The sequence below is a fragment of the Mustela lutreola genome, chromosome X, assembly GCF_030435805.1.
Source record: "Mustela lutreola isolate mMusLut2 chromosome X, mMusLut2.pri, whole genome shotgun sequence".
In the NCBI taxonomy this organism is placed as follows: Eukaryota; Metazoa; Chordata; class Mammalia; order Carnivora; family Mustelidae; genus Mustela; species Mustela lutreola.
Window position 1 is genome coordinate 47,320,846 of NC_081308.1, and position 13,025 is coordinate 47,333,870.

At 36.4% G+C, this 13,025-nt stretch overlaps 1 protein-coding gene across 7 annotated transcripts in view; it reads right to left on the reverse strand.

The window, feature by feature from the left end:
• WNK3 (WNK lysine deficient protein kinase 3) overlaps positions 1-13,025 on the reverse strand; it is a 157,418-nt gene that overhangs the window by 92,460 nt on the left and 51,933 nt on the right. For all 7 annotated transcript variants that reach the window (XM_059156945.1, XM_059156946.1, XM_059156944.1 and 4 more), the window contains exons 6-10: positions 11,564-11,652; positions 7,545-7,764; positions 2,781-3,075; positions 1,622-1,803; positions 1,376-1,525 (exon numbers count right to left, since the gene is read on the reverse strand). In XM_059156945.1, the coding sequence (XP_059012928.1) occupies positions 1,376-1,525; positions 1,622-1,803; positions 2,781-3,075; positions 7,545-7,764; positions 11,564-11,652 (936 nt within the window). The remainder of the gene's footprint in view (positions 1-1,375; positions 1,526-1,621; positions 1,804-2,780; positions 3,076-7,544; positions 7,765-11,563; positions 11,653-13,025) is intronic.

The window sequence follows — 13,025 nt, forward strand, 5'->3', positions numbered from 1 at the left end:
TGATTGGGATTAAGAGTACACTTAACATGATGAGCACTGAATAACGCATAGAATTGTTGAATCACTACACTTTCACGATACCTGAAACCACTACAACACTGTATGTTAACTAAACTGGAATTTAAATTTCTCAAAAAGCCAAGAAATTTTTTAAAAAGCCAAAATGTTTTTAGTAATTTTTTATTATGTTCAGTTAGCCACTGCATAGTACATCATTAGTTTTTGATCTAGTGTTCAATGATTCATTTGTTGCTTATAACACCCAGCGCTTATCACAACATGTGCCCTCCTCGATACCCATTACCCAGCTACCCCCTCCCCTGATCCCCCTCCTCTCCAGCAACCCTGTTTGTTTCCCAGAGTCCATAGTCTGTCATGGTTTGTCTCCCTCTTTGATTTCTCCCCCTTCAGTTTTCCCTCCCTTTCCCTATGGTCCTCCATGCTATTTCCTATGTTCCACATATAAGTGAAACCAAATGATAATTCTCTTTTTCTGCTTGATTTACTCTACTTAGCATAAGTTGGGTATTCACCCTTTCTGATGGCTGAGTAATATTCCATTGTATATATGGACTACATCTTCTTTATTCATTCATCTGTTGAAGGGGACCTTGGCTCCTTCCAAAGTTTGCAGACACTGCTGCTATAAAATTTGGGGTGCAGGTGCCCCTTCTTTTCACTACATCTGTATCTTTGAGGTAAATATCTAGTGCAATTGCTGGGTTGTAGGGTAGCTCTATTTTTAATATCTTGAGGAACCTCCATAAATCTAGATGAAAGTGCTAAAAATTATAAGTCTATAAAATATTATTTCTAATTAACTATGGAAACAATCCCTCCAGGGGCACCTCGGTGACTCCATCACTTAAGCATCTACCTTCAGCTCAGGTCATGATCTCAGGGTCCTGGGACTGAGCTCTGCATTGGGATCACTGCTCACTGAGAAGTCTGCTTCTCCCTCTCCCTCTCCCTCTGCCCTGCCCACCACCCCTCACTCATGTGCACACATTATCTCTCTCTCTAATAAATAAAATCTGGGGGAGAAAAGGAAAGAAATCCCTCCACATGCACATCAGGCTAGAAAAGTCTAATACAAAGAACAAACCATTATCACCAAAAGCAAGAGATCTGAGTCCTAAATAAATTTGTTTATCTATCAGTGGAGTTCTCATTTTCTTTTCCAGTTATATAAGCAGTGTCTCAAGATTCTAGTTTCACAGTGTTAGGCACGTCCTCAAGAATATCTTAAGTGAAGGAAAGCATAAACAACTTTTGACTTCCAGTGAGTTTTATATAAACTAAAATGAATTTACAAAAGAGAGGCTTTATCAGAAAAATTTTTAACCCAATACAGAGCTTCTAAAATATATCTTACCTTTATCTGTGAGACTTTCTGGACAGTTAATGGGGAAACCTGGGGTTGTGAGACAACCGGAGGTCCAAGTACATGCACAGGCAAAACAGTGGACTGACCTTGAACCAAAGGCAAAATGTGGGGCTGAGTCAGCTTTGGCTGCTGTTGCAACTGTTAAATAAGAAAAAAAAATACATTAAAGATAAACTCTCTCATTTATAGTAAATATACAGATTATATATTTAAAAATATATGAGTTCACCTCACCCCTGAAATCTGCTGGTAATGTCCTACTAGCTGCTGGGATGGAAAAATTATCCCTGGAACATTAATTTCAGCCTGTGGGATGTTGGAAACCATCATCTGGTCTGACGAATAGGCTACACTGGGCTGACTTGAAGTATCTGAGTGTACAGCAGATCCAACTCCTGCCTCAGACAAATTGTCACCTATGACAAAGAAAATAAGAAATAGAAGGGAAAACCTGAAACACAAGGTCCAAATGGCATAGAAAATAAGTGTTTTCTCTGTTTTTTTTTTACTCTGACAATCTGAGACAACTTGAAATAAAATATTTACAATACACAGTTAACCAAAAACCATTATTAAACTCTCCATGCCGACAATGTCGTACAACTAAAATTTTCTTAGTAAAGCAAACCTAAAAACAAAGAATCACATAAAAATCAACTCCTTTTGCTGGCCATTATCATTTATATTGAAAAATACTCCTAAGGCACAGGAACTGGCAATACCAGAACTGGGTAAATTCAAAAGAGATGACTAAAGTAAAGGAAGGCTAAGTGAAAGGGTTGTAAGAAGCAGTCAAAATATTTAGATCCCTGTGTCCCACCCTCTATACCACACCTTTGGGTGATTGCTTCTCCCCCACCCAACTAATCTATACTTGCCACTAGGATTTCAGTCAAATCGAAGTGTCATATTCTCATTCTCCTAGAACCTGGCTAGAAAACAATACTATCATTATAGAACAATTAGTTATTATTGTGAAAATACTCTGTCCTTCTAGAGAAGAGGATGCATTATAGCAGAAAAATTAGAGGAACTATGATAATTTTATACTTGAATCTAAAATACAAAGGATCTTAGAATCTAGAAAATTCATTCTTGAACAACACATTCTCCCTTTAGTTCCAAATTTTCTTTATTAAAGGATTTACATCAGACCTTTAAAAAAAGTAAAAAGATTATAATCCTTATTCAATTAGCACCATGGACAGGTCACATAACACAAGTTTCTTAATTTCAAAATCAGGAAACTAGCCAGCTTGTCTATTTCAGGGGTTTTGTAAAAGGACTGATGAAATGATAGATAAGAAAATGCATTGAAAAACACAAAAGTACTATTTTGACATAAGGGAATACAATTACACATTTGTTTGCTTTTATAAATTGTAACTGTTACCTGCAACAGAGGAGCAATGCTGCTGGGGTTTTCTCTGTAGAAGCTGTTGTCGAACATGTTGATCAACTTCAGGTTCTTCACATTCAGCCCCAGTGTGTGGAGCAGGAGCAGGGGGCAAAGTTGTATTCTGGGGCTGAGGGAGTACATTCCCTGCAGACTTGCACTGGGAATCCCTGTGTTCTTCCAAACAGCCAGCTGGCTTCTTCTCCCTTGTCTTCTTTATCAGGGTGACCCGGTCTCTAATGGACTTAGCAACAGCTTTGGAATCACTTTCGTGGAAGAATCCTGACTTGACCTACAAACAAAACATAATAAGCAAATTACATCTTTAACATTTACGATTTTAACTTTTTACTAGCAGAATTATTTTGTGCCCCCAAATTCTAAATGTTATTAAATAACAGTTAACTTGTTTATATGTTCTTTTTTTTTTCAATTTAATATAATTGACAGTTTCAGGTGTACATCATGGTGATTCGATATTTTGGATGTACATCTATGTTCTTTCTTAATCAAACATACATAAATTCAGCATAAGAAAAACAATACCATTACCAAGCATTGTTAAAATAATTCTGACTTTAAATGAAACAAATAACTTGATGTTTCAGTACATGCAGTCTTATTACAGACCATTTGTGATTGTCATTAGGTTTGTGAAAGATTAAAAAGGTTTCCTTATTCAACAACGTTAAGTGCCTACAATGTGCCCAGTACTGGACTCCAGAGACATATAAGTTACTACATCAGTCCTTTGTCCTGTATGAGCACACAATCTGATGGTAAGACGGTACAAATTTAACTTAAAATAAGGTAGAAATGAGCTGCTGCAAAAGCCCTAAAGGAAAAAGTAGAGAAAGTGTCACAGAGAAAGGTTAACTCTGATTTTAATTAAAACAAAAAAAGGTACTTGCTGGCTGTTAAGGGAGGTGTGGACGAAGTTTAGAGATCCGCACTCTAGGCAAAGGGACATATGCTCACAGCAAAGTACTACATCTTACCAGGCGTTAGAAGAGTGAGAGAAGAGAAGTTAAGGGCTTGCTGTCTGAGAAGAGCAGGGCTGAGTAGCAGAGAAGATGACTTGAGGAGGTGTCATGGCATATCATTCTCAGTCCTACAATCTGTTTTTTAAAGCATGTCTTGGGGGTCTGCAGACTCAGGGAAATTTCATGGTAGTCGAAAGATGATTAAAATGTTAGATGGAATCCATATATTTAATTCACTCCCTCCCAAAGCTCCAAAAACAAAATACCCCATACTAAATGGATTTTTAAGTTGTAAACCCACAGGGACAGGGAGAATAAGAGAAAGACAATAGCAGCAACATTTTGGACATTGCAGAATGTGGAAAACAGATTAAGTAATAAATGACCTAGCAGTCCTGAAAAAGGTGAATTAGGGAAAGCTGAGAATCATTATGACTTATACTGAAAAATGCTCATTAAGGCACAGGAACTGGCAATACCAGTTACTTCCAGAACTGGATAAAGTCAAAAGAGATGACTAAAATAAGGAAGACTAAGTGAAAGGGTTGTGAAAAACAGTTAAATATTTAGATCCCTATGCCCCACCCTCCATTCCATACCTTTGGGTGAGTGCTTCTCCCCTACTCAAGAAGCCTTGAGTTTTGTTCTCTGGAGAGGGTAAAAGAGGGGCTCTCTGGATTATGGAACACCAGGCACAACTGAGGGTAAGGCTTCTACATAGAAAATAAGATTAAATGACCATATGCATGCTGAATGGCATATGCAGAAACCCTTAGCCCTTTTCCTCACTTGGCTACCAAAGTACCAGTAACCAGACCCTAACCCTTCAGGACGCACAATGAAAGATGATTCTCTGGCGAATCTGACCAATCTAAGAAGACAGACCTACAAATATTTTTAATAAAGATTTTACTTATTTATCTGAGTGAGAGTGAAGGCAAGAGATCACAGAGGGAGAGGGAGAAGCAGACTAGCTGCTGAGTAGGCTGCCCAATGTGGGGTTTGATCCCACAATCCTGGGATCATGACCTGAACCAAAGGCTTAACCGAATGAGCCACCTAGGCACCCCACACTTATAAATATTGATGTCAAAGATTCCTTAATTAAAGGCCTATCCAGATACCCTACCTTATGGGTCAAAGTTAACAAGTCTGACACAAGCAATCACATCACCCAATAGGCTGTAAGACCCTGTGGTCAGCAAAATTATGGCCCCTCAAAGGTATCCCATCCTAATCCTTGAACTTGTGAATATAATGAGATATCATTCCCATTATTTTGCTGTGAAGAGTTGACCTTAAAATAGGGAGATTATCTAAGTGAGTCTTTTACCAGCTGGCAACTCTTAAAGGATTCAACATGGTATTGCTGAATTTGAAGATGGAGTGGGGTACATGACAGGACTGAAAACCAGCCTCTAGGAGCAGAAAGTGACCACCAGCTTACAGCCACCGAGGAAACAGGGGCCTCAGTCTTACAACCATAAGGAACTGAATTCTGCCAACAAATCAAAAGCAGTCCCCGACCCCCACACTCTCCTCACACTCCCCACCAAAAGCCTCCAGAGAAGAGCCCAGGCCACTGACACCTTGATTTCAGCCTGTGAGATCCTAAGTAGAGAATCCAGTGAAGTCCACTAGGACTTTTGACCTCTAGAACTGAGATAATAAATGGGTGTTGCTTTAAGCCACTAAATTTGTGGTAATTTATTACACTGCAACAGAAAACAAATATAGTCTCTAAAATCTATTAATCATAAGCAACTAGCCAAGAATAATCAGAAATATCAGAAAAGCCTCTAACAAGAACACAAAACACAAAACCATCAAAAGTGAAACAACAATTTGGAGAAAAGAGACTATATGGGAAGAAAAAAAATGTCAAAAACACTCTCTTTACTTATGTTACAAAGAGATGTGATAATATTGCCTCCACAAAACAAAGAACAAGATGTTTACTCTAAAGAAGGAACAGTTCAAAAAAATAAAAAGGAACTCTTAACATTAAAAACATGATAGCAGAAATGAAAAATTCAGTGGAAGGGTTAGAAGGTAAAGTTAATAATATCTGCCAGAAAGAAGAATAAAAAGACAAAAGGATGGGAAACAGAAAGGTTAAGAACACTAGAGAATTAGTTCAAGAGGTTCAACATCCAAATGATAACAGTTCCAGAAAGAAAACAATGGGGAAGAAATCATCAATAAAATACTTCAAGAAATTCCCCAGAAACTAAAGGATATGCATTGACAGATTGGAAGGGTCCACTGAGAATCCAACACAGTAGACGAAAATAAACCCAAATCAAGACACATCACTGTGAAATTTTAGAATACTAAAGAAGAAACAGAAACTACTACAAGCTTCCAGAGAGCAAATCACATGCAAAAGTTTCAGAAAATAGAACTTTGTACTTCTCAATACCAATACTGAAAGCTAGAAAAGCATAACAGTGAGTCTAAATTTTTTTTAAACTGCAACCTAAAACGCTTTAGCCAGCCAAGGAATCAATTAAATATGAATATAGAATAAAAATATTTTCATGCATACAAGTCTTAAAGAATTTACCTCTTATATCCTTTCTTTAAGAAGCAGACAGAGGAAGTGTGTCACTAAAACAAGAGGATAAGCCAAGGAAGAGAAAGACATGGGATTAAAGAAACATGAAACCCTATAGAAGAGAGGAAGAGAAGTCTAGAAAGATAGTAAAGAGAAATATCAGGATAATAGCTGTGCACCAGATGTCCAAGGCAATCATTCCAGATTAGAACACTATTACTATAAAAACAGACAGGTTAAAGGCTATCATCTCCAAGATCCCCAATGTCAATGTTCCATCCTTATTTTTAACCTGAGGACAGAATGCCCAGGCTAACCTGGCTTAGACGCTCTGTACTTGGCTAATTTGACTATGTGCTGCAAAAGCGCCTACACACCTTCCCTCCAAGCACTGTAGCAGCCTGGGAGAGGTGGGGACACACATTCAAACCCACAGACGTTATCTGCTGTCATCTGCTCTGTAAGGAGGGGAACATGGGGTGATGAGAAGTAGAGAGGTCAGAGGGGCCCACTCCACATCAAACCATATTGTTACCAGACAACTAATTTTAAAGGTCCACACAATGGTCCACTGGTGACTGATTGGTGAGCCATGCATGTATTTCCCTGAACTCACTCATGACCTCACCTGCTGACTTCCCCAGAAGTGACTCTTGTAAACACTTAGCAAAGATGAAGCCAGACTATGACTGAGAGACTCCATTCAGTTTATGTGCTCCTGAATATCTTCACCTAATAGTAACTTCAATAACCAGCTAGATATGTGCTTGCCACTCAGGTTTTTAAAACAAAACAGCATATTACCTGATAAACTATAACAAAAAGCAAAGAAATGAGTAACATAAAAGTCAGGGTAGATATTACCTGTGGTGACTAGGGAAGGGAATACAACTGGGAGAGGCATATAAGTGCCTCATATAGTGGCTTCTAAGGTACAGGTTGTGTTCTATTTCTTTTTTTAAAGATTTTATTTATTTATTTGACAGAGAGTGTGCTCCATTTCTTAACAAAAGTAGTGTTTTATTATTCTTTATACCGTACATACACACATACTGTACATCTCTGCTACAGAGATGCATTTCACAATAAAAGAATTTAAATAAAGAAAAGGAGAAAATAGCGAGGAAAGAAAGCAATAAGGAGAAAGGAATCGACTAACCCTGATATTATAAAGGGCAACAGTGGTGGGGGGAGTGGAGAAAAGCTGTAGGATTCACTTACCATTTCATACGCTACTTCCTCAGAGGTATCTGTTTCTAAATTGAAACTGAATTCAATTGCTTCATTGTCTTTGTGCTTGCCTTTCAATTTTTTAGGGTCTTCAACCCAGAGTCTTAAGGCCAAGGATGAATTTGAGCAGTCATCTTCCTCTGCTAATTCCACCCTCAGTCCTGTATCCTCAGCAAAAAATGCGTGGTTTAGTAGGTCCCTGACAGACAACCTAATAAACAAAATACATATCTCATTATCAATTTTTCCAATCATGAACAAGATATAGAACTCTTAATTAGCAAACATCAATGAAATCAAAGTAACAATCTTATTTTAAATTTCCTATTAATTAGACCATTAATCTGCATCATTATGAAAAAATGAAATCTTATATCCAACTTATTATTTACCAAGGATGCAAAGAAATCCTAACCAACATGCACTTAAAGTCACCTTAAAGATTGTTTCCAGCAGCATAGCTAGATTTTGAATTTTAACATACCTATAAGTATGCCTAGAGAACTAGAGAAGTGTTACAGTATGTTAGGTAGAGTGACTAGTTTCCCCAAGCCACTGACTTAAGTTACTAAAACTCAAACAATAGGGGCACCTGGGTGGCTCAGTGGGTTAAAGTCTCTGCCTTCAGCTCAGGTCATGATCCCAGGTTCCTGGGATGGAGCCCTGCATCGGGCTCTCTGCTCGCCAGGCAGCCTGCTTCCCCCTTTCTCTCTCTGCCTGCCTCTCTGCCTACTTGTGGTCTCTGTCTGTCAAATAAATAAATAAAATCTTTTAAAAAATACAAAACTAAAACTCAAACAACAGACTGTCAGCAAAGGAAACTAAAAACTCTTCTGGATATATAACCTCTAAAGGAAATCAGAAATACAAACTCTTTTGCAAACGTTATAAATAGAAGTCATTGACTCCATTAATAATAATCTAGTCAGTGAACTTCACTCTTTAGAGAATGCCATGAATGAAATTAATTTAGTTCAGCAAAGTCCCATGGTTTTCTTCAAGTATTTAAGCCTAGTGTTTCAGGCCAAAGTATACATACAATGGATACCCCTCTACCTAATATTAGAGATTAACCATCTCTGAAGAGGGGAAAAAAAAAGGACAGTGGTTCAAAAGATTCTTTCACAAGCTGGGGGCAGTTAATGTCCTTTGCTTGGGCCAATTTCTAAAAACATATATATAATATCTAATCTATCTATATCATAGGCCAGAGAGAGCTAAAACTCACGTATTTCATAATGTCTATATAGAAAATCTCTCTTAGACTATTTAAAGCAGATAAAGTATACTGAGAAGCATGGTATCCTGTAAGTTGAAGATTTTCAACCCTCCTGATTATGTTTTTAGTGATCAAGGGACAAATAATTAAGAGACTGTTATAAAAAGAATAAGATTCCTCAGACTAGTTTCAAGACTAAGGTGAGACGTGTTTAAGACGACACAACCAAGGGTCACCTGAGTGTCTTAGTCAGTTAAGTGTCTGCCTTTGGCTCAACTCATGGTCTCAGGGTCCTGAGATCCAGCCCTGTGTCTGGTGCTCTGCTCAGTGGGGAGCTTGCTTCTCCCTCTCCCTCTACCCCTCCCCTCTCCTCTCACACACTCTTTCTCTCTCTCAAATAAATAGGTAAAATCTGAAGAACAACAAGTATACAACCAAGTCAAGCTCTCTACCTTTCAATGAAAATGTAGCCTATGTATTTTTACTATGGAATAACTACAGTAATAGCAGAAGACACCATTAAATACTTACTACTGTTAGTTATTTTATATGCAATATCTTTTTAATCATTAAAATAAATACCTGCATTGAGGAACAGAGGTAACTCGCTCAAGATCATACTGGCTAAGTGTGAGTCCACATTTGAGTCTTAGTCTGATGTAGAAGCCTGTGTTCTTTCTAATATACTAATATATAATGAATCCTTTTGAATATTCCAACGTTCTTTGGTAATAGATCACAATTAAAATGCTGTAAAAGCAATAATCAGAATCCAAACTAAAATGGGTACTTCCACATAGTACAACTGACCCTCAAACATGTTTGGAGGGGGGATTGGGGTGCCAATCTCAGCTGAAAATCTGTGTATAGCTCCTAACTTCCCAAAAACTCAACTACTAATAGTCTACTGTTGACCAGAAGCTTTGCCAATAACATATACAGTTGATTAACACAAATTTTATAGGTGTTATATACCATATTACATTATGTATTATATACTGTATTTTTACAGGAAAGTAAGCTAGAGTAAAAAAATATTAAGAAAACCATAAGGAAGAGAAAATACATTTACAGTATTGTATAATATGTTATTCAAGAGACAACTGCATTTTTAGATTCACTTAAAAACAAGCACATCTAAACTCTTACAACTCAAAACCAGTAACAACAACAACAAAAAATAAACAACCTAATTTTAAAAAGGGCAAAGGAGTTGACCAGACATTTCTCCAAGGAAGATATAACCACATGAAAAGATACTCAACATCATTAGACATTAGGGAAATGCAAATCAAAACCACAATGAGATACCACTTCATAGCCATCAGGATGGCTATTATCAGAAAAATGGAAAATAGCAAGTGTTGGTGATGATGTTGACAAATTGGAACCTTCATATGTTGCTGGAAGGAATACAAAATGGTGCAGGCACTGTGGAAAAAAATTGGCGGTTCTTCAAGGAATTAAACATAGTATTACCATATGATCCAGCAATTCCATTCCTAGGTATATAATGAAAAGAATTGAAAGCAGGGATTCAAGCAAATACTTATTCACCAATGTTCATGCAGCATTATTCACCATATATCATACAGGTAAAAATAACCCAAGTATCCAAATGGATGGATATACAAAATGTGCTGTGTGTGTATACGTGTTTCTTCCTTAAAAAGGAAGGAAATTATGATACAACATGGAAATCAACTTTGAAAACCCTATGCTAAGTGAGATAAACCAGACACAAAAGGACAAATACTATACTGATTCCACTTACATGAAGTACTCAGAGGAAACAAATTCATAGAGACAGAAAGTAGAATAAAGGTTACCAGGGATTGAGGGGAAGAGGGAATGGAGAGAGAATGCGTACAGAGTTTCTGTTGTGGTAATGAAAAGGTTCTGGAAATAGCAGTGATGGTTGTTTAACAATGTGAAAGTACTTAATGCTACTGAATTGTACACTTAACATATGATTAAAATGGTCAATCTCAGGTTATGTATATTTTACCATAATTAAAATATATAACTACCTAGAGATAGCCTGTTGGTAAAATAATGTTCAGTAATAAAGATACAATGAAGCAGTGGCCTTTATATAGTCTCAGATATACAACACTAAACTTAGAAAACTAACAAAAATGAGGGACAGTCAATAAAATGTGGGTAAAAATAATTTCTGTAAAGGACCTATCACCTTTATTAATCATAATCAATAAGGAGGTAAAAAAATCAAAGGACTAACCTACTGATTTAACTCGACAACTGTCCAAAGCTCAAATTAACAGGAAATAAAAGCTAAAACTAAAGGGATATATCCATAAGAAAAACACAAGTTGTGTTATAAATAAACTTAGAATACTAATTCTTAGACATAAATAGCCCTATCTATTTTACCATTATCATGACACAAGGACATTGGTCAAATATGAAACACTTGGGGAGTTGATGGTCAATTTTTTCTTAAGCTATCATTTTTTTCTAAGTACTTACCTGAAGGTGACAATTCAGAAGCACTCTACTATCAGTGACTATTAAACTGAAAGGTGAAGGTGATGAAAACTTGTCACAACACAAACAAAACCCAAATTCCAGTTCAAGAAAAATTCGGCACATGATATCAAAGTCCAAAATGGCAAACAACATGCACTGATATACTTCACCCCAGACAGAATGGTTTGTGTTCCATTCAAAAATAATAACTGGTATTATTCAAAGGTCACAAAATGACCCAGTCCAAGGGAAGAGTTTAATGTATCCATCTGTTGTATCATTTCACTACATTTGTACCCACCTTTCTGATTTGTTTTGGCGAATACATCCTTCAATGATTTCTTTCACTTCAGGATCAGTGACTTTATTGAAACTGGCTGGTTTTATGCCCTGAGAAAAGAAAAACAGTTTCTAGTCACAAACTAAACAATTGATTGAAAAATAGTTTCTAGTCACAAATTAAGCAATTGAAAGCTCAAGTCAATATGACACTTATTAACATAATAATTTTTAACACTAAACCATATTCAAACTTTAAATGAGATAAATATAGACATATAGTGCAAACTTAAACAATTTGTTGAAGATATTGTCACAGTTCTAATAGTCTATAATAAATTTCACAGTGAAAAACTGTGAACAATCTAAATTTCTAACAAGAGATACAAATTATGTGATAAATATATATGCTGTTATGCAAAAAATAAAAATGTTCTCAGAGTATTTAATAACATGGATAATTCTCTTATTGCAACATTAAGTAGGGAATAAATATTTGATCCCAAAATATACATGCAAGCATAACACCAATTAACAAACTGTAATAAACAAGTCTTCCAGAATGGCGAGAAGCAATAATCAATCAATATATATGTATGTTTGTGTGTGTGGGTGTTGTGTATATGTATTTCTGAGAAATCTATATTATTTTTATCATTAAGCAATACTAAAATATAGAGAGGAACTCAAAGCTAATTATCAGATTCTAGAAATTCAGTAACAAATTAGTAAGGTCCAGACAATTAAAAATGTTTCTGTAGCTATTAGCTGCCTGAATCTGCTTATTTATATTCTATTACCCTCAAATTATGAGTTTTAGATTTAAAACAATAATCATTAGGGGCGCCTGGGTGGCACAGTTGGTTGAGCATCTGACTCATGGTTTCAGCTCAAGTTATGATCTCGGGCTCCTGGGATCAAGTCCTGAGCGGGGTTCTGCACTCAGCATGGAGTCTGCTTGAGATTCTCTCCCTCCCTCTTTCTGACCCTCCCACTCATGGGCACGCTCTCTCTCTCTAAAATAAATAAATCTTTTTTAAAAATCATTACAGTTATTTAACAAAAAACTCCAAATTAATCTAGAAGGAGAAAGATATCATAGAACAATTGCAATCTAAAGCCTAGTTCTGGGTCTGACATACTTCACAGGATACAGAATCAGAATGCCCAGTATCACATAGTAGATAAATTGGTGAGATTAGGAGTTAAGTGGGATCTCAAATTCTAGAAACTTTCTTACAGATGGAAACATGAATTATGATATAATATTTTTGTGACTTTAAAATAAGATAATAAAGTCACCATTCAAAATATGGAGTTACATCATTCTACTTATAGAAAAAGTCCTTTTTGGCCTTCCATTGATCTCTTAACCTATTTCCCAGTCCTGGGTAATTACTGCTCCTAGGTGAAAATAATTGGGGAACTGCAACTTAAAAAATTGAGTACACAGTTTTTTCTATTTGTTGCTGTACAATGTACAG